Here is a 23,324-nt window from a genome sequence, read left to right as displayed (position 1 = left end):
AATATTTATAGTAGACCAAAACATTTAAACAATTGCTAGTACAAAGTATGTTAAGGGCCATAATACAGGTAAAGAATAAATGATGGAGGAGCCCCAAATGAAAACAGCACTAATAAGGACTAGAAAATTCACAGCATTAAGCTTGAGTTGGGTCTCCGGAATAAACAAGAGGAAGTGGAAAGGAGGGGCCCAGTAATTTCGGATGGCAGTCACAGAGAAGGACAAAGACATAGGGCGCTTTGGGAGAAAGAAATGAGGTACAATTTTCAAAAACACTCACAGATAAAGATTCAGAGGAAACCATACCGCCTAGAAGTACAGATTCCTAGAAATCAGAAAAGTGTGTAAAAGAGTAATAGGATAGAGAAGGCTATTGGATAAATGTAAAATCTGATATTTAATTTAAAAAACAACAACTGAAGGAGAGAAGGATCCACATGATAACTAAAAAACCTTGGGAGATGCAAAGTGCTAAAAAACTAATAAACAAAAATCTTAGTTTCCATTATTAGAAGGAGTTTTCAGATCAAAGAAAACAATATTACACTGCTCAGGAATCAGTCCATAATTAAAGTGCTGTACTAATTTTCATCGTCATATTTTAAGAATACTATTAGTAAACCAGACTCCATATCCTAAGAAAGGTAACCAGAGTGGTATCTCAAAACTGCCACAACAGAAAGCTAAAGAAGATGCTGATTTTTTTTACTTCTACCTTTCCCCTTCAAACCTGCTTCATCTTCTGTATTCCCATTCTACGCAACAGGAACACACCTACTGAGTCACCACACTAGAAACCTGGGAAGATCATGCTGGGTCCTTCTCTTACACTCCCATCTTCAACTGGTCACTAAATCTTGCTGACTCTCTAACCCAAACATCTCATGTCAGTTGCATTTTCTGCATCACCACTGCCTTAGATTTTAGTTCCTCTGCATTTCGTCCCTGGATTATCAGTAATAACCCCCCTGGTCTCCCATTCTCAGTTTTACTCTTACAAAACCACTCTCCATATAGCAGCTAACGTGACGTTTCTATAGCCAATCTAACCTGGTTTAAAACCTTTGATTACTTCCAGTCATTCAGAATAATGTTTAAATCCCCTTTCACGGTTTACAAGGCCCCTGCCTACACCAGATATTTACTAAGCAACTATTATGTGTTAGGTAATGTGACTACAAGGAGGAATGAGCCAGACAAGGCCCTGTCACTCATGGAGCTTATTAACTGACAACTTTATCTCCTGCTATTGTCCCAAAGCTCCAGCTACACAGGAACAACTAGCATTTCTTCAAATGCACCATGTGAATTCATACATCTGTACCCATAAATATTATAGACTGGCCCATTGCTTCTTTTGTATTCACCCCTTCTTCCGTATTCCTATACTGCTTTATGTCCATCTGGTAAATTTTTATGTACTCTTCAAGATTCAGCTTCAAATGTCTCTTCTGTGAAGGCTTTCCTGTAACCCTCACTCAGGTAGGGTTGATTATTCCTTTTATGTCAGCCATGAACTGGAATAAACTTCTTTTACAATAAACTACAATTATTTAATTAAATGTATACTTCTCACTGCAGGATGACTTACAAATGTCTTATTTATCCTTGATATCTTAGAATCTAACCGTGTCCGAGGGATAATATAAACTCAATAATTACGAAACAACTGAATTATGTGATTGGTTACATGAATAAATTTTTTATAAGGGTACTATGATAGAGTTCTTCAAATACACTGAACTACTTATGGGGGAAAGAAATTTGTGCTTTTTAAATGTTGCTACTGACATCATAAGTAACAACTGTGGCTATAAATTAAGAAAAGTAAGACAGAGAGAGAATTCTAGTGGGGTGATTTTAATTGTGTAGCACTGGATATAAGCTCCCTACCAATGAATGTACTGAACTGGATGTTGTAGGAGAAAGAGACATATGATGCTGGAGAGATAAAAATAAACATTAAAATAGGCTGAAGTTTCCTTAGAAGTCACCAGAAACAGAAACTAGAATACAAAGAAAAGGGGGAATAATACTTTAAGATGAAAGACACTTGGAATTAGGAAAAACAAGAAAACAGAGACAAAGGACTGAGATATAAGAGAAATGCAGAGGAGGAGGTCCACTTAAGAGAGTCTAGGTATTACTGGTAAACTAGAAACTGCCCTTGAAAAGAGAGAAAAAAAAATTGTACCGAGAATGTGGGAAAAAACGGTACCTTAGAATCAGTCACTTAAGTCAATGAGACATTCCAGATATGAAAATGTTTTATTTTTAAAGGCCTATAAAAAGGGCAATTTCATACTTACCTTTTTTTTTTTGGTTGTCAAATGATCTTTAATTGAAATATTTTCCTTTGTGGTCCTTAACTAGCCGGGCATTCCACTGCACCACTGCTGATGTCATCTATGATGTCGTGAGGGTGGCAGCCATCAACGTCGCAGCCCTGTACAGACTGGGCAGTCCCCAGGATCTCTTTAATGGTTCCAGAGAGTTCAGTGCTGCATATATTGGGCAATAATGACAATCTCATCAAAAGTGATATTTCCACTGTGCTTAATGTTTTTTTGCTTCTTTCTGTCTCGTGGTGGTTCTTTGAGGGTTTTGATGATCAGGACAGAAGCAGAAGGCACTATCTCATTCTGGGCCTGATCTGAATGGTCAGTTTCACTGTAATTCTCAGACCCTTCCAGTCACCGGTTGCTTTGGCGATGTCATCACCAACCTTTTTTGGAGGCAGGCCCAGGGGGCTGATCTTGGGGGCCAGGGCAGACGTGGCACCCACTTCCCTGCTGGTGTACCGCAGGTATATGACTTTGATTTCACTGGGGTTGAACTTCGGCAGCATGGTGGAGGCGGCTGGTGTTGGATGAACCCGGATTCGGGATGACAGAAGAGAGTTGCACCTTTGCCTCCTCCGAGCCGAAAGCCGAAAGCCAATTCATACTTTCATCCAAATTTTGACATCCCTCTGTCCAGAAAGTCTTCCTATTATTTAACCCAAGTCATTCAGATTTCAGATCAAGTATATTTCCTTTTACTCTAAGTGATTTTTTTAAATTGGTTAATTTCTCTATCAGGAAATTTACTAATTCAAGGAAAGAACTAGTAATGGTATTGCTACTCCCATTAATCAACAACGACTGTTACAACAGAGAGGACTATAAAATTAGGAATAAACAGAAAAAACAGAGTAGTGACTAGCCGTTTATTTTGTAGCTCTTCTATTGAAAGAACAAAGAATAAGATCCTTAATTCTTATGGTTGAAGAGTATCTGAGAACACTTATTAATCAAAACTTCCACCTAATCCCAATCAGCATCTGGTAACATTCCAGAGCTGGGGGCAGAGCTCTGCCTGAGCATTCCCGGTGACGGGAAGCTTGGTACTTTTTGAGAGCCCATTTAATTTCTATACATTTGGGAAGTTCTTCTTCATACTATGGCAAAAACAAAACAAAACAAAACAGACAGACAAACCTGCCTCTAACTCTCCCCATTGTTAGTAACTGTCCTCTGGAAAGGCACGTGGATTAGCCCATGATTAGTCAATGGAGACCAAATGGGATGTAGTAAATTCAATCAAAAGTAAGGAAAAATAGATGAAGTATTAGGGACCACTAAGTCAATGGACAGCTATCCCTGAACTCTTTAAGAGCAATAAAACTAACACCTTATCATCTTCCTTGAGGATTCTGTTTAAACCCATGGGGTTTATAGAAACTGCATAATTCTTTTGTATTTACAGAGCTATTTAGTATTTCTTCAGATAAAATACAAAATAAGGAAAAATGGCATGTGATTCTATGCTCAAACATGAAGAATCCATTAAAAAGACAAGTGACAGCTCAACCCTCTTTCTAGTAACATTTGTAACCTCCGCCTTTATCCTTCAGGGATTTGAGTTGAATGACATTTGCTGGAGGTTGATAATTAATTTTTCTTTCTTTTTTTTCTTTAAAGGCATAGGAAGCCAATGTTGGCTTCTTCCCCATGAGAGCCACGAGCCTGAGTGGTTTTGGGAACATACGCCTTGATCAGATTTGCACTATGACTCCGGAATGCATGAGCTGTCCCAGCAACACCTGCTCTCCAGACAGGCCATTGGGGGCTGGCAGGAGAAGGATCCATCAATTCCACTCTCCCCAGAGAGACCACCCAGACCTAATGTTAAAGGTACAGTTCAATGCCACGCTAAAAAGTAAAATTCCATCCACCAAAACCTACCAGTTACCAGAGGTCAATATTTAGAAGACTTTAATAATGAAAATTAGTATAGAAATTTTTTCCCAACTGAATTGCAATCCAATTTAATACTCAGAAAAGCACCACTTATATCAAAGAAAGAAAGATGAGATGAAAAGGAGTGAAATTCCTTAACCAAACGGGGTCATCAAAATATTGCTAAGGGCTTGAGTTTTGGGTTCTATTTTTCAGCATGAGAAATATAGTTGCTTCCCAACCAGAAACTATGAATTACTTATTTTGGATTACAATAAGCTTGGGCATGTAGATTTTATAACATGAAAACTGACAATATGTAAGCAATCGCATTTTAGTTCAAAGTAATTAGCTTCCTTACCATAAACAGAGAGAGGCAGGTATCTTTCTTTTTTTTTTGGGGGGGGGGGGGGGTGGGGGCTATTCATGTACATTTCCAAGTTTGGATTCTATTTGTTTTCCTATTAAACATACTTTTATCTGTCTAAATGTTATAACATCCAGTATCTGTCTTTCTTATTACCTATTCACCTATTTTTAACAAGTTATTTAAATATGTATATATATATATGAACATCAGAGAAGGAAAACTCTGACTCCAAAAAACCTCCGCTGCCTTGCGGCATACCTCTTCAGGGGAAAGGCTAAGGGAGTAAACCCCGACAGAAAATCCGGAGCCGGAGTCCCTAAGGCGGTTTGACGTTGTAGTCAACACCGGCAACTCCTGCGGCGCACCTGAAGCCAAGCTGTATCGACTCCGTCTTTCCCTTGGATCCTTCAGCTGCGAAGAGAGGGGGGGTCTGCTGCATGGGCAACAGCAGACCCTCCATATTACCCTGCCCAGGCTCTGTAGCTTCAGCGTCATCCCAAGATGTCGATTCAACACGGGAGGAGACAGATACCATGTCACTCCCGAGTCGGACTGCACAGCCATTCTCGGCGGTGCAGATAGACTCTTGAGAAGCTACACCATCGTCTCTCAAGACGGACGGCTGCCGACGACGACGACGATATGAACATGTTTCAAGAATCAAATAATTCTAATAAGGTTTGTTATTAAAAAGCTGCAGTTCACAATTAACTCCTGAGTGGCAACCATTTTCACTCTGTTTAGCTAATTATTTCATATTACCTCTCTATCCTAAATGCATAACTAACATACCTGTACTATTGCTTCTCAATTTTTCAGTTTGAGGCATTATCTACTTTCCCCTAATATAAACAGTGATGATTTAAATCCTTTCTACACCCTTCCACCTTAATTCCTTACAAGTTCAAGCATCCCATCTCCTATCCTGCGTTATTTTTTGATTCTTACTTAGATCAATATTAACTTTCTACATTATTATTATATAAACGCTATTTATAACTAAATGATATAATAAACTATGATTACATTTCCTTTCCTGCATATTTTTTGTTTTTCCTGGGTTACTTAATTTGCTTGTTTTTCTATGTACTTTTTCTCATTCAACAGACTTGGTGGGCCTTTTGTCAACATAATAAGATACTGAGATGTATCATGTAATTTACCATTTCTTCTTCCTAAAAAGGTCTCCAATATGGTCTGATTGTCCTCTCTGCCTGGTGTACAATAATCACCCTGGGGAGACCCTGTTTTCTGTATCCTACACTATCTTTTTTTCTTGGTTTATTTACTCATTTAGGGGGTGCATGACTTCCTATAGTTTATAGCAGGTACATTTTTTGAGATCTTTGATGTCTAAAAATGTCTTTATTTCATTTTTTTCACTTGATTTGTCATTCTAGATGGAAAATATTTTTTCACTTGATTTAGCTATTTGAGGTTGAAAAATATTTCAGAATTCTGAAGGCATTGCTCCAATGGTTTTCAATGTTAAAGACACTGACTCCCATTCTTCATATGAAACCTGTTTTTTGTCTGTCTTCTCATGCAGCTTCCAAGATCTCCCCCCGCTCCCCACCCCGAGTTCTGCAATTTCATAATGATATGCCTTGGAGTAGGTCTATTTTCATTTTTTTGCTGGCACTTGGCAAGACCTTTCAGACTGAAAATTCAATTTTGGGAAACTTTTTTGAAGTACGTATTTCATTAATGATTTCCTTTCTGTTTCCCCTTTTCTCTCTGCAATTCTTATTATTCAGATATTTGGATTTCAGAGTGGTTCTCTTTCCTTTTGTTCATGTTTTTTGCTCTACTTTTTGGAATTACACTTAACTCTGAAATCTACTGAGTTTTTCATTTCTATCATATTTTTTCTTTTAAATTATATTTTATTGGTTATGCTGTTACAGTTCTCTCGATTTTCCCCCTCTGCCCCCTTACCCAGCACCCCCACTTCCTCAGGAAGTCACTACCCCTTTGTTCATGTCCATGGGTCATGCATATAAGTCCTTTGGCTATTCCATTTCCTGTACTGTACTTTACATCCCCGTGGCTATTCTGAGACTATCAATTTGTACTTCTTAATCCTCTAACCTCTTCACCCATTCCCTCAACCCCCTTCACATCTGGCAACCATCAAAAACACTCTTCGTATCCGTGATTCTGTCTCTGTTCTGCTTTGTTTGTTTTTTAGATTCAGTTGCTGATAGTTATATGTTTATTGCCATTTTATTATTCATAGTTTTGATCTTCTTTTTCTTGAATAAGTTCCTTTAACTTTTCATATAATAACGGTCTGGTGATGATGAACTCCTTTAGTTTTCTCTTGCCTGGGGAGCTCTTTATCTGCCCTTTGATTGTAAATGATAGCTTTGCTGGGTAGAGCCATCTTGGCTGTAGGTCCCTGCTTTTCATGACTTTGAATATTTCTTGGCAATCCCTTCTAACCTGCAAAGTTTCTTTTGAGAAATTAGCTGAGAGTCTTATGGGAACTCCCCTGTAGTAACTGCTTTTCTCTTGCTACTTTCAAGATGCTCTCTTTAACTTCAACCTATGGCATTCTAATTATGATGTGTCTTGGAGTGGGCCTCTTTGCATCCATCTTGTTTCAGACTCTGTGCTTCCTGGGCTTGTATGTCTATTTCCTTCACCACATTAAGAACGTTTTCTTTCACTATTTTTTCAAACAGATTTCCAATTTCTTGCTCTTTCTCTTCTTCTGGCACCCTTATGAAGCAAGTGTTGGCATGCTTGAAGTTGTCCCAGAGGCTCCTTACACTATCCTCAGTTCCTTTTTGGATTCTTTTTTCTTCTTGTTCTAGTTTCTTGTTTTTTGTTTCCTTTAGCTCCATTTCATTGCTTTGATTCTAGGCTTCATCCAGTCTACTGTTGATTCCTAGTAAACTGTTCTTTATTTCCATTAGTGTATCCTTCATTTCTGCCTGGGTCATTTTTTTATGCTGTTAAGGTCCTCACTAAGTTCCTTGAGCATTCTTATAACCAGTGTTTTGAATTGTGCACCTGATAAATTTCCATCTCCATTTTGTTTAGTTCTTTTTTTGGAATTTTGATCCGTTCTTTCATTTGGGACACGTTTCTTTGTCTCCTCATTTTGGCAGCTTCCCATGTTTGCTTCTATGTATTAGGTAGAGCTGCTATGACTCCCTGTCTTGGTAGTGTGGCCTAATATAGTAGGTGTCCTATATGGTCCAGTGGCATAACCTCCCCTATCACCCAAGCTGGGTACTTGAGGTGCACTCTGTGTGGGCTGAGTACACCCTCCTTTTGTAGTTGAGCCTTGGTTGATGTTGTTGGCAGGTCAATGGAAGGGATCTAGCCAGGCCAGTCAGCTATGAGGACTGGCTGTGACCACTGACCACCAACCTCTACCCTCTGTGGAGGATTAGCTATGCAGGGGTGGAGTGGTGGTGTTCCGACGTGGTCTGTAACTGTCCACTGGGTGTACAGGCTCTGGGTTTTCCTGGGTGTTGTAGGCCAGGGTCAGCCATCACCTGTATTCTGCCTGGAGCCACGCAGCATGAGCTACAAAGCAATCTGCAGATAGCCGCTACTTGAGCTAGGCTTGGAGGTTCCCGGGTGAAGCCAAATTGTGATCCAAAGCTGGCTAGTGCCGGGCCTGGGGTCACTTAGCCAGAGGTATGGGGGTTGGGAGCTTGCTGAGGCTGATTTTTGCTTGTTTGAGAGGATTTAGGAAGATGTGAAGCCTGAGCTAAGATCAGCCATTCATATGGAAAAGTCACTGTTAACAGCTTGAGTGGGCCAGGTTGATACAGTCTCAGATATGGAGCCTACCTGCTGGCTCTGTGGGGGGAGGGCTCAGAAAAGGAATAATGGCCTCTGCCCACATTTCTGTCTGGGAGAAAGCTGTCCCCTAGCTCTCAGCCTGATGCTAGATAGTTAATTTCCTCCCCATATGCCACTGGTGCCTTTCAAGCTGCTAGCCTGGTGCTGGAGCTCAGAGGAAGTGAGGCTGAATAAGTCTGTGTGCGGGCCCTTTAAGCGGTACTTCTTGGAAGTCCAGTAGTTCCTTTCACTGACCTAAACCTGGTTGGTTTTTACAGCTAGGAGTTATGGGGCCTTATCTTCCTGGCACTGGAACCCTTGGCTGGGAGGCCTGGTGTGGGACCAACCTGTTCCATGTCTCTGTGTCACCTACCAGTCTGGATGGATGTAGTTTTAGTTCTGTAGTTGTTGGACTTCCATTCAACTTGATTTCTGATGGTTGTTCTGTAGTTTAGTTGTAATTTTGATGTGGTTGTTCGAAGAGGCAAGCTGGGTTTACCTATGTCTCCATCTTCTATCATATTTTTAATTTCCACCCTTTCCTTTACTCTGTATAGTCTTTTTTTTTATATAGCACTCTATGTTTATTATGTTTGCTATATCTTATCTCTCTGAAGATATTAATGAGATAGTTTTGCATAACCTGTTTCCTTTAAGTTGATTTTTTCCATTTGTTGCCTTTGGTCTTTATTTTTCATATCAAGGGCTTTTCTCAAACCTTGATAAGCTGTCATTGTTTTTTTCATATGTAAGAATAGGGAACTACTTGAAAAGTCAGTGTAGAAGTTTGGCTTATTGACCGTGAGCTTCACTGCAGTTTGAAGCATTACTTTCTTCATTCGGTAGTGCCTTTATTTTTCTTGGGCTGATCAGATTCCACACTCCTGACTTGGAGGGGAAAGGCCTGGTTATGCAGCGAAACGTGGTCACAGCACGGTGCTCATAATTCACTACACTCTCAGTACAAAACCCCTGTCCTCAGTCGGTCTGGTTAAGGAACTACTTTGTTTTTACCTTCTCTCTCCAGAAGAAAGCTCTGGTCTTTTGTGGAGTATAATAAAGCAGGTCTTCGAGACTTCTGACTCCTTCTTACACAGATTTTAATTAATCCTCCTTGTTGAAACCATCTCCACCTTCTATCTTGTACCATCGTCAACCTTCTGGAGTATTGTGAGGTGTGAACAGGCTTGGCTCATGGCTTTCCTCACCGTAGGACTGTTTTTCTTAGGTCTGCTGAATTCATTCATATGCCTTCTAGCTTCTAAAATTTCGCTGCTTTTGTGTCCTTTCCTGTTCTCTCTGTGAGGGCTTATATCCTTCTAAAAATTTTGTTTTTGTAGTATTTGGGAAGGGAAGGAAAACAAATGTGCATTAAAACCATCATTAACCTGGAAGCACTCTCTTCCCAAATTTATTTTCACCACAATACCTCTAGCTTTCTCCATGATTCTGTTTTGTCATTCTCCTCACCCCCACCTTGGTTTTGTCTTTCCATTCCCAATGTTAGTTATACTCTTTCTAGAGCTCAAGCGACAGTGGAGAGCTTCTGAAAAAGTAGCAATGCAGAAAAGAATGGGTAAGTACCTACCTGTTTTCTGATTGCCTTGGAGGCTGTTTCCATTTTTATTCTTTAAATATAAAAAGATACAACAGGCATTTGCAAAATACTGTTTTATAATATACAAAAGTAATATAAAGCATGGTCCCTGACAACAAGGGTCTGAAAATTAAGTCGGGAAGAGAAGTATAAATAACAACTGGGTGCTAAAGGAAGTCAAGAAAAGGACTAAAACTGGGAGAGAAAAATAACAGTTCAAGAAAAATGAAATGGTTAGAAGAATTAGCTGTAAAGGAAATAGGAGGATTCAATGCAGGAGAGTCATCTTCTATTTACTTTTATGCTTTGTCAACCAGTTACTATTAGATGTTTTTTTTTAATTTTGAAAATTTGTTAAAGCCTATTGGTTGACTAACATTTATTAAACCCCTTTATGAAAAATAGCCAGTTTTGAGGGACATTTATGGTTAAATCAATCACCGGCTCAGATGGCATTGCCTAGGTGGTGAATGCTACCCAGCCAACTGTAAAAGTTCCAAGTGTACCCTGCTTTGAGAGCAATAAACATCTATTAGAAAAAAACAAAAAAACAAAAAAACTACTGATGATGCGAAACAAACTTATTTAATTTGTAAGGTTTAACTTCATACAAAGGTTTTACTCCCTGTGCCTATTGGGCATTTACTGCCTCTCAGCTCCTAACTCGCCCTTCTCTGCCTTGCTGTGTGATTCTGGAGCTGGACCCTGCAGCAGGCTACATTTCTCCTCTACCAGCTGGTTCCATGTTCAGCTTGCCAACAGAGAGGGCACTGCTGGGAGACTACAGCTGAAGCAGGAAGGGAAACTTCCTTTTTATGCAGTTACAAGCAGGCTGGCATGTGGGGGTCCTAGCAATGTTCACCTTGGCAACACAGCCCTGTGTTCAGTGGAGGGGCTCCCTCTGGTTAAGATACTTCACCTTCACACAGGTGGCTGCCCCTGCAGCTCACCAGCGGAGACCCTGTGGCAGCGGGCAGCACATGTCTGTGGCAGCCACGTCCTCTCTTCAGAAGTCTGAGTCTCAGCCTTGCGGGGACTTCTGACAAGTTTCTAGGTTCTTCTGTGGTGCACTTTCCTTCAGCCCTGGGTGTGGTGGCTTTCTGCAGTTGCTACCTCTGAATACCTTAAGAGTCTTCTTTTACCCTTTTAGAAGCTATCCATCTTTCACCTAATTAACACTTTTTATTAAAATGTTTCCCTATTCACATTACTCCTGACTGGATTCCTGCAGATATAATCACACAAAAAGACCAAATAAAATGGACATAGGACACATGTGATACCAAGTAAAGCTGATCCCCAAATCCTGCTGTAAAAATGAATTGTGGCAGTTACTATTATAAATCTAGAAAAATTACCCAGCATCAGTTCTGAATAAGGCCACCATAAATATGAGGTTATCCAAACCATGAGTACTAAGCGCTGGAGAACAAGAGTGGAAGGGAAAAAAAAAAGCCATGTCAGAGAAACTTTTGGAGTTTGTTGTGATAAAATTACAAGATTAGTGGCTGACAAGAACCCAATAGATGAAAGAGCCTGATTATAAGAAAGCATTTAATCCTGCTTCTCCTGGCATCTTCCTTGCAAAATTAATTAAAACTAGCCAGGATATATGAGTCTCATGAATTGAAAACTGGCCTCAAGACCACTAGGAGTGATTATAAACTGCCCTAAATCACATTGAGAAAATTGTCTGGTAGAATGTCCAGAGTATTAGATTGGTTATAATCCAGTATTTCCATTAGTGCTTGGGAAAGTAAAGAGTAAGTTAATTAATGTTTAGTAGACATTAACTAGAAGGGATTTGTGAAAACCAGCATGGTCTAAAGTATACAAGATTTAGAAAAGTGAGAAAGATGTACAAAAGGTAAACTCTTTCCCTGTAGTACGAATAATTAATATACAAAGTAATTTTCACCTAGTGATCCCAAAACCTCCATATGCACATGGGACTACTGGTTGACAGGAAAGAATCAAAGGTTTTTTCCAGGCTAACTAAGAACAGCAGCCACCTCCAAGGACCTAATTCCTTCTAGTCTATAGAGATTACAAACTCATCAAGAGAAGAATATTTGGGTCTATAAATAATCTTTTGCACAACTACATCATCCAGCAGCTTGAGTTAATGCCAGACTTTCCTTTTCATGTGGATTTGTACATTTGCAGATACACAGAGGCAAAGACAAAACAGAAGAAGCAAAAGCAGCAGTAACACCAACAGCCAAATTGAAATTTTTAATGAAGGTCACTTATGCCTTAATAAAGAGATGGCCTAAACCCAGAAGATGCCTGGCCTCTTCCTTCCTTCCCTGCACCTCCCTGGCACCTATGTGTGTGTCATGAACTGGAGACCCAATATAACAAGTGACTGCAATACCAAGTTAGGGCAGGGGAAGTAGATAGTGCCGGTATGAAAGTGAAGGTAGGAAGAGCCTAGTCTAGCGGTCAGGCATGGCCTTGCAAAGAATTTAACATTTAAGCTAAGACTGGGATTTGCTCTAGTGATGGGCTAGGTAAGAGCAAGACAGCCATTGGCCTTAAGAAGTGACTAATTCATGGCAGTGCTATGCAGGCCTCAGGAGAGCACCCAGGACCAGGACCAAAAGCCTTCCCCACGTACAATGGTCAGAGGACTCATTCCATGTTCAGTAAGCACGTTTAGGAGCAGAGGCTTTGGAGTCACACAGGCCCAAGTTGTAGCACTGGCTTTGTTATTCAATACCTTAGGCAAGTAATTCCCTCTTTCTTCAACTGTACAAAGAAGATAATAACAGTAGCTACCCACCTCAGGAGTAGCATCAGGGTATGGATAAAGTGCTGGTCACAGTAACAGACACAAATCAGGAAATGTTAGCTGTTGATATTAATAATAAACAAGAATAGTCTGCAGAGGACAGACTAAACCTGTAAGTAGCATATATATTTTTATTTGTACATGCCTAAATTGTTTAGTAAGTCCATTGTTAGCTAAGTTCAAGTGATCTTACAAAGTCTCAAGGGCAGACAAGATATAACAGGTTGAAAACAAGGATCTCCCTGTCCCAAACAGTACTTTTTTCTTACATTCTCTATGCTGGTTAAGAAAACTAATTAAAAACTACTCAAGTCAGAAACTGAGAGTGGTGGGTAGTTCCTGCATAACTGAATCTTCTAAAACTGGCCTCCCTGCTTCTACCCCCACCCCCACCCCTAAGCTGGTCATTAGTACCTATAACATTCCAGACACTAAAAAGAGAGAGAAATACAGTGAGGAACAAGTCAACAGTTGCTGCCCTCAACTGTCGGAGCACTCTTTCTAAGAAAAGGGCAGTCGAAGTCACCTCCCTGCTTAGCATTCTTCAATTGCCACAAGAGCCTCAGGATAACACCTTGGCTCATGTGTGCATATCACCCTGCCCAGGCTCTGTAGCTTCAGCGTCATCGCAAGATGTCGATTCAACATGGGAGGAGACAGATACCGTGTCACTCCCGAGTCGGACTGCACAACCATTCTCGGCGGTACAGATGGACTCTTAAGAAGCTACACCATCGTCTCTCGAGACGGACGGCTGCCGACGACGACGACGACGACAGCAGCTATCAGGCTCATTCTTAGCTTTCCATCCTCACTGCTCACTCAGCAGTTCCCCAAACACAGCACGACTCAGGCCTTCGCCATTTACTATTGTTGCCTCTGCCCAGAAGATTTCTTGCTACTGCTCTGTGGAGCAATTACCATCCTCCCACTCTCCCCCCAACACTCACTGCACATCCTTGAAGACTATTTAGGATTACTTTCTCTGATTGTGTCTGAGATAAGTACCTTTCCTTTCTCCCACAGACTGTAACCTCAAGGACAAGAGTGTTCTTTTCTCTATAACCTGTGCTCAGCAGAATATGTTCACGTAGTAGGCACTCACATATTTATTGAATGATTAAGTTTTTAAAAAACCCAACCCTTCCAGTTACTATTAACTTAGAAATTCTTAAACACGGGTCACTAGCTCTGCTTATGTATCTCACTTTAGAAGCTCATATCTTAAAAACAGTGGTTCTTAACCATCTGGGGGTAATGGACTGGAAGACATAGCTGGTTGGCTACACCCAGCCATTTCCTCACTTAATCTTTGTTAACAAAAGCCTAGCTTTATTCAGGTAACAGTGAACATGTTTCAGTGGAGACCCGGACCCTTCCCAGACCCACATGGTGAACCATTATTGATCCCTCTCATTTCTCTTGACAGGGGTTGGTTTTGGCACAGGGATGAGACAACACTGTTCAATGGCACGTGAAGGGAAACTGGCTTCGGAGTTTCTCTGGTTTTTCTTACTGATTAAAAAATGCAAAGGGGAAAAACAATTCCCTTTCTATCTTAGGATACTGTTGTCAGCATCTGATGTCAAAAACGGTAGCAGCCACCTTGCAAGTACGATGAAAGCCGACAGAGAAGGGACTCCAACACACTCTCTGGCACAGCAGAAGGACAGAACTAACGTGGGTCATGATGATAATGTTGAGTCATTGGATTAGCCAACCCTGAAAATGAAGTACCTATGGACTTCTTACTATACAGAACATCCTTATCCTTTAAGCCACCTACATTGAGTTTTCTATAATTTGCAGACATAAGCATCCTAACCATTGGTGTATTGGTTTGCTGGGGCTACCACAACAAAATCCTATAAACTGAGTGGCTTAAACATCAGGAACTTACTGTCCCACAGATCGTTCCAGGCCTTTCTCCTTCACTTGTACACAGCCATCTTCCCCGTGTCCCTTCACATTGTCTTCCCTCTCCGTGTGTCTGTCTCTGTGTCTACATTCCTTCTTTTCATAAGGACACCAGTTATATTGGATTATGACCCACCCTAATGACCTCATTTTAACTTGATTACCTCTGTAAAGATCGTATTTCCAAATAAGGTCACATTTCGAGGTATCAGGGATTAGGACTCTGCCATATCTTTTTTAGAGACACAAGTCAACCCATAACAGAGATCTTTAAAAAAATTATTTATTTATTTATCTTTAGAGAGAGGGGAAGGGAGAGAGAGAAACATCGATGTGTGAGAGAAATGATGGATTGCCTCTTGCACATCCCCAAATGGGGACCTGGCCCGCAACCCAGGAATGTGTCCTCACTGGGAACTGAACAGGCAACCTTCCAGTTTGCAGGCTAGCACTCAATCCAGTGAGCCACACCAGCCAGGGCCAGAGATCTTTTTAAAAAATATAATAAAAATCATGGATACTCTCTGCAGAAAAATATACATGTAAATGCACTCACATATAATTTTATTTATAATTTCAGGAGAGTCATGGACTCTTAGGTTAAGAACCACAGCTATAGGACATTTCTGAATAAGACAGATACTTAATCATTACCCACACACATACAGAGGCTTAAGTCAGTAATTGCCTAAGGAGTAACACAGATTGACTCGAAAGAAGCCACAGGCAGGAGTCTGCAGGAGCTGAGCAGGGCTGCTGAGGACAGAGCATCGTGGATGTCACTCATTCATAGAGTTGCCAGGAGTTGAAGCTGACTCAACAGCACACAACACACACTACACTGTGGATTAATGTTAAGGGTACTGTGTTATAAATATATAAATATAGGAAAGAGATATTTTACTGAATGAAGGTTATGCTAAGGTCATCAGAAAGCTCTCCTGGAGTTACCAAGAGAGTCTTCTTAAAGGGATGGAGTCAATTATATATATTTTTTATTTTATTAAAAATTTTAGGGATAATTTGAGGGACATTTTTCTACCTCAGAATTTCTTATAATTAGCCCTGACTGGTGTAGCTCAGTGGATTGGGTGCTGTCCCACAAACTGAAAGGTCACTGGTTTGATTCCTGGTCAGGGCACATGTCTGGGTTGTGGGCATGTGAGAGGCAACTGATTGATGTTTTTCTTGCACATTGATGTTTCTCTCCCTCTCCTTCTCCCTCCTTTTCCCTCCTCTCTAAAAATAAATACAATCATAAAAAATAATAATTTCTTATAATTAATAAAAATATATACTTCACTGAAAATTATTAATAAAAAAAAACCATTTTATTTGCATTAATCCTGTTAAATAAGGTTTAAAACTTATAATAGTTAAACTCCAACCACTGGAAATACAGAGCCTTTAAATTCTTGCTTCCATGGTGCCAGCACACCTGTGTTGTCAGTAAGGCTGGACAGAGCTCCGGGGCCCAGCAAAACGGCAGGAAGCAAAGGCTTAGAGAACTGGGAGTAAAACTGCAACACCAACCTAGCTTTCAACATGTGAAGGACTAGAAAACTGAAATTTTGTGCTATTTGACTTTGAGAAATAGTATTCAAAATCATTTAGGGCCATTTGTGAAGAGTGGCAATCAGGTTAAATAAGTTTGATTTCTTCTCTCTAGAGATAAATAACTTAAATAGCAATGATGATAGGGACTGCAAACAGATTCTTTCATTTATTCTGAACATTAAAGATTGTTGGAAAACAAAATTAAATTATAAAGTGAAGTAAGTGTCATAAGGACAAATCAACGAAAATTTGATCATCAAGGTACCTCTGCAGTTGAAATAAAGAATTGGGAATTCTTGCAAAACCATGTGGCACATGATGCACAAAATCCTTTATTACTGAGTCTAGGAAGTACATTTGTTAATTCCATGGGAAATCTTCAGAACCACAAATAATAGAACCCACACTGAGATATAAAAATTTAATTCTGCGTGGAGGAATAGGTAGTCGCTACCCAGAGAGGGTGGGATTTGAAATGGCCTTGAAGGATAAGTAGGAGTTTTCCATATAAAACTGGAGAGAGGCTAGGCCCATGTTAAGAAGGTCCTTTGTGAAGGCCTAGGAATTTGAATTTTATCAGGAAGGACTCAAGGAACCAAAGAACTTTCATAAGTAGGAGTATGACATGATTAGCTTTGTTTTGTAATATATATCTGTGGTAGGAGAGAATAGACTTTTTCACTAGTGAACAGAGCAACTAACAATGTCACATACCTAACAGATGCTCAATTAATACTCGCTGATAGACTGACTAACTGAAGCCCCAGGAAAGTGTCATCAGAACTGTAGACTGACATATAAACAAGGATTATTTCAGAAAGCCAATAGTGGGTATTGACATAAAAATAACAAAAGTATTTAAGGCTTGATGCTTTTTTTTTATTACTGCTCAAAAAGGGGTATTACGATCTGTAACCAAATGATGCCAGTTCTTTTCCTACATTAATATGACTTTATATGGCTTAAATAGGAGGACAAAGCAAATCAATAACCTTATCTACAGGAAATAAAGCCAAGTAAAATTGCACCTATAACATCAATGTTTATTTCAGTCTGTAAGCTCTTTTCCTGCTTGGCTGTGCAGTCTACAATCATCCCTGAAATACAAGTGATTGGGCTCTTCTGGACCCACCAGTTAAGAGGAGGGAACATTTATCTGCCGTCAATTCGTGGGACACTAATCTCCTTCCCACTCCTCTGATTACAAGCAAGCAGGATGCTAGAGGAAAGGCCTCAACAGAAGCTTTAAAAATAAATAAATAAACCCAGCCCCTTCTGCTCCAGGAATACAGAAAAGATTGGCATTAATACAAGAGAAAGTGATCTGCCCAAACAAAAGCCCATATGAAGGAAGAGCAAACCCCACAAGCTAGCCCAGCATTATTGCTAGGAAGATAGCACACTTGTTAAAAATGTATATTTTAATTTTCTGTATTGCAAAAGGCCCCAATTTGCCCAGGGATCTAGCTAAGCTGCCATTTTCTACTACGACAGAGTCTAATCTTTATTTAATGGATTTAGCATCTATCTCTACTCGAGTGGTCTCTAAGGAAAAAAAGGGGGGGAACGAAGGGGCAGAAAGGAGATGATCAGATCCCCCTCCCCCTTTCATCCATTCGGTGCTCATGTTTGTGTTCAAAATTCAATTACCTCCTTATTGATACTTCACAGAGATATTTAAGCTGCAAACATGAAGCCCTGATTTCCCAAGGGGCCATGCCCCTCTCTATTTCACTGCTTTGCTTCCCCCTGGGTGAATTCCTGAGGCGTCCATATTAATAGGTAATCAGTCACAATTCATTTATTAAACAGCTAGCAAGGTTTATCAGCCTGCCCTGATTAGCCTGAAGAAACCACTGAATTCCTAATTTATTTATGGAAATGTAAGTGTCTTTTATTCCATTCAGGAGCTGCAGGAGTGTTTTGGTCTTAGCATTCTGCAGTCTAACAGGCAGCATCAGCAGCGAGCAAGCTTTCCAGGAAGAAGAGGGCTGCTTGCACCAGAAGGCAGAGCCAGGGACATACACTGCAGACATTCTTCTCCTGCCCCAGGATTTGGGTCCGCATAATCCTTGGATTAGTACTTATTTGATTGCTTTCTGTTTACATAAAGGAGTTTGAAATGTTGTCACTAGGCAGCCATTACTATCCACTGCAACAAAAATCAATCTCAGGGATGCTGCTTTTGATTGGCAGAAAAGTGGCCCTTAATGGAGTAGAATTGAGGACCTCAGTGAGTTAAAAGACAATAATTCTTAGCAGAGTTAAAACTAACACCAAACTGGAATACAAACCAAAACCACTAAAATAACACTTTTTAAGCATTCATCTGAGAATCATAACTAAACCGGGTCTTGCTTTAATCTTATATTGTTCTGGGCTACAGTGACAAAAGAGCTTTGTGTATAATTTCTACAATTTTAGTCAACTAACAATTCACCCAAAATTGCCCATTACTAATTAAGAGGCCAATACGAATTAAATAAAGCTCTTAGGGGTAACATTAAAACCCACATTAACTGCCCTGATAGGTACAATTAGAGAAGAAACTTTTAGCAGATCATATAACTTATACTCATGTTTTCAGCCAGAATTAGGACTGGTTTCTTCTGAAAGTGATAAACTATACAAAATATAAAGAACGTAGCCAATGTTGCAACGCCAACAAATAATACTGTGAATGCTTATCTTGGTGTGGGTTGTCCACAGCCAATATTTTCAAATCCTAACCTGCTCCTCATATAACCTAATATATGCTATGAAAGGCAAACCATAATCTTGAGAAAAACATCAAATCCCAGTTAAGGGATATTCTACAATGTACCTGACCAAGTTCTCCTTAAAACTGTCAAGGTCACCAAAAACAAAGTGAGACATTGTCACAACCAAGAGGAGACTAAGGTAAATATGACTACTAAATGGAATTTAACTATGATATCCTGGCTGGGACCCTGGAACAGAAAAAGAACACTAAGAAAAAAACTAAGGAAATCTGAATAAACTATGGAAAAAAAGCTTTTAAAAGTGAAGTTCATTAATTATAACAAATTGCCATATTAATAAAAATAGGGGAAACTGAGGGTGGGTTATATAGAAACCCCACTTCATAATTTTCCTATAAGTATGTAAATTATTCTAAAATTTAAAATTATTTAAAAAACAAAGTAACAAATTACAAGCTAAATTAGAAAGTGGCCAAAACATGAATAAGTAATTTTTATGTTTATAAGGGAAGATTGAAGATTATTTTTGAAAATCCATTTTTCAGTGAAACAATAATTTTGGAATATTTAAAGAGAAAACATTTATAAATGAAAATTTTCATGTATATATATTTATTTGTTTTTACTTGACAGAAATAGCAAAAATATTTAGTTACTAGTTTAAAATGTATTCTCCAGAAAGTGTTTGTTCTGTGCAAAATGTCATTGGCTATTAAATGGGAAGCCCCCTAAAGCTCACGAGCATGCATGTGCTCACACATAAATATACAAAAAGAAAAAGGCAAACCAGTTTTAATATTAAAATAGAAGACTTCCAGCCAGGATGGAGGTGTAGGTAGACATCCTGTATTTCCGTCCACAACTAAGAAGGAATACAGCTAACACAAAACTGGAGACAACCAGAAGTTCCAGAAAATCAAGCTTCATGGAAGTCCAACAATGAAATAACAAAAGAAAACTTCCCAAACTTGGTGAAAGAAATAGACATACAAGTCCTGGAAGCACAGAGTGTCCCAAACAAGCTTGACCAAAAGAAGACCATACCAATAAATATCATCACTAAAATGCCAAAGGTGAAAGATAAAGAGAGAATCTTAAAAGCAGCAAGAGAAAAGCAGAGAGTTACCTACAAAGCGTTACTTATAAGACTATTAGCTGATTTCTCAAAAAAAAAAAAAAAAAACTTTGCAGGCAAGAAGGGACTGGCAAGAAGTATCCCAGGTGTTGAAAAGCAAGGACCCACAACCAAGATTACTCTATCCAGCAAAGCTATCATTTATAATGGAAGAGCAGATAAAGTGCCTCCCAGACAAGGTAAAGCTAAAGGAGTTCATCATCACCAAGCCCTTATTATATGAAATATTGAAGGAACTTATTTAAGAAAAAGAGGATAAAAACTACAAACATTAAAATGACAACTCACAACTATAAACAACAGATCCTAAAAAAACATAAACAAAAACAAAAGCAAACTAAGCAAACCACCAGAATAGGAACAGAATCATAGGTATGGGGATCATCTGGAGGGTTAGGGGGAGAGGGAGAAATGGGGAAATAGTGTGGGGATTAAGAAGCATAATTGGTAGGAATAAAATAGACAGAAGGAAGTTAAGAATAATATAGAAAAGAGTGAAGACAAAGAACTTATATGCACGACCCATGGACATGAACTAAGGAGGGTGGGATTGCTGGAGGGAAGGGGGTTATTGGGTGGAGGGGAGCAAAGGGAAAAGAAATTGGGACAACTGTAACAACAGAATCAATAAAATATACTTTAAAAATATTAAAATATAATTGGGGGAGGTGTCTGTAAAGAAAATCAATATATCCTCAAGCCAAATATTAATACTCTTTATATTGTGTTTCTCTCCTTGAGTTTAAATCATCAAGAAAGGATTTGTATGTGCTTTAGCTGAAGACGAAACACAGGCTCAAGTGTTCAAAACAAAGGAATACCAACTATTCCCACTCCCAAATTAATAACTGCATGTATTAGGATTCTGTTAATAATTCCAAAGGAAAACATAGTAAGATTTTCTTTTAAGGCCCAATGTTTTTATTTGAATTGTTTAATACATAAAAACAGTATGGCCCTGACATTACAATACTAGCTGCAGAAAAGTGGAAAAGAAAGCACACCATGGCAAGCACAGCATAACATACCACAAGCAACTGCCATGGAGTCACACAGCTTGAATTTGAGCCACAGCGCCTGGGCGAGCCCAGTCCCTTGTAACAATAAAATGGAGTCAGTGGTCCAACTTACTCCTAGTGTAGTTGTGAGGCTTTGGGAGCTAACTATGCACTTAAAGCACTTAGCACAGTACCTATTAGCAGTAAGTGTGTTTATCAATGTTTCTCAGCAGGTACCTACTTGGTGACTACAGGCAGAAGCTTGAGAAATTGAAAAGTAAACTGAACAGTATCGAAATTAAACTAGAGTCCCTCAACATCAATACACCACCCTCAAACACAATGCACCCACTTGATTCACTTAACCTATACATAGGGAAGGGGAAGGCAAAGCAGTTATTTGTCACCTATATTTCACAGATGAGAAAAAGAAAACAGGCAGGTTAAGTGATTTGCCTAAGATTAATAGTTAATAATGAGCAATGAGGACCTGAATGTAATTCTTCTGACTCCAACTGACTATAATTTGTTCACTGGTCTCCCATTCTGCATGATGGGCATGCTTAGTTCTTCAGCTGATAACTCTTGACTTCTTGGACACTTCACTCTAATTCACGTCAAATTCCTTCTAACCAAAACCCCTACATACCACAAGATTTCTTAAAACCCAGTGCTTTCATCAAACACTACCGTTTTAAGAAAATTTCATTTTGAAAAAAAAAGACTATTCAAATAGCACTTGATTTGTATTAAAATGACAAAAAAAGTGGTCAATTACTTTAAGTTTTCTTTTAATTTATGCTCAAGTGCATCCCAACCTCATCACTGATACCTTTGTCCGAAGCAGTTAGTCATATTACTAAATATGAGACAGAAAAGAAAAAAAGAAGACTGTCCAAATCCTTGCCGAATCTTCTATCCATTAATACCCACTTAAAGCAACACTTCATTTAAAAAAAAAAAAAAAGTAAGGTTCCTCTTGCAGGCAATCATTCTAGCATTTTATGTGAAAAAATATGCCCTAGATTTGTGGACTCTAAATTTTGTTGATTCATTCAAAATAGTAATACATAAAACAACAAACGGACAAAAAGGTTAAAATGGTCTTTCTGGTCTACTTGCCCCAGCATGTTACCCTTTACTACTTGTACCAAAAAAAGTTGCTAAGAGTTACCCCCATGTACCCACAATTCAACTGAAAACTTTAAAGGGAATACTGCCATCTACTGAGTCACAATCATCACCATTCTTTCTCTATTACAGTAAGACTCATTTAATGACTCTCTGGGAACAAAAATTTTAATAATAAGGATGTTTATGTTAAAAAGCGAACTTTAAAAAAAATTTATTTATTTACTTTTAGAGAGGGGAAGGGAGGGAGAAAGAAAGGGAGAGAAACAGCAATATACAAGGAAAGATCAGTTGCCTCTCGCACGCCCCCAACCAGGGACATGGCCCGCAACCCAGGCATGTGCCCTGACTGGGAATCAAACCGGTGACCTTTTGGTTCACAGGCTAGCACTCAATCCACTGAGCCACACCAGCCAGGGCCTAAAAAGCAAACTCTGAAGGCACAAAAAGTTGTATGTATGCACAACTACCCATGACAAAAAAAACCCCAGAAAACAATTTCTATTATTCTTATCCAATTATATAAGGTCTGTTCTAAGCAATATTTTTGAAACCTGGGGTATTAGTTCCCTTCCTCTCAACATCCTCTTTCCTAACTGGTCGGAAAGCTAATGCTTGACAACTTTCTTTCACAAGCTTCCCATATCAAAGCAGAAACACTGTGAGAGTTATCATTTTAATTTAAGGACAGACTAGCTATTAGACTTCAGAATGAATTAGTTCCAATTTTTATCTCAGCCACTATTTGTTTTAAAAATATTTTTTTCTAGTTAACTTTTTAAAGTATAACATACATGCAGAAAAATGCACAAATCATAAGTATACATGTGAAGAATTTCACGAAATGAACATGTCTGAGTAACAACCACATACACCTATATAGAGAATCATTACCAGCAACCCCAGAAGCCTTCCTCCTCATGCCACTCTCAGCCATCGCTATACCCGCAATGCAACAATTATTTTGATTTATATCATCATAAATTAGCTTTGCTTGATTTGAACTTTATATAAATGATATTGTATAATAAGTACTCTTTTGTATCTAGCTTCATTTACTCAATGTTATGGTGCATGTAGC

General features: G+C 39.1%; 1 protein-coding gene across 4 annotated transcripts in view; it reads right to left on the bottom strand.

The window, feature by feature from the left end:
* The window catches only part of LIN52 (lin-52 DREAM MuvB core complex component), a 102,881-nt gene that overhangs the window by 28,063 nt on the left and 51,494 nt on the right, over positions 1-23,324 (bottom strand). For 2 of the 4 annotated variants that reach the window (XM_090271147.1, XM_090271148.1), the window contains exon 6: positions 2,293-2,501. The exons of the other annotated variants lie outside the window; for them this stretch is intronic. In XM_090271147.1, coding sequence (XP_090127273.1) covers positions 2,407-2,501 — 95 coding nt within the window. In that variant the 3' untranslated portion in view covers positions 2,293-2,406. Of the gene's footprint in view, positions 1-2,292; positions 2,502-23,324 lie in introns of those variants that run through there. 4 annotated transcript variants of the gene reach the window in all.

This window comes from Furipterus horrens, unplaced genomic scaffold, assembly GCF_987537825.1.
Source record: "Furipterus horrens unplaced genomic scaffold, mFurHor1.1.pri manual_scaffold_3, whole genome shotgun sequence".
Lineage (NCBI taxonomy): Eukaryota > Metazoa > Chordata > Mammalia > Chiroptera > Furipteridae > Furipterus > Furipterus horrens.
Note: the sequence above shows the minus strand (reverse complement) of the source record. Positions and strands in the feature narration are given on the sequence as shown.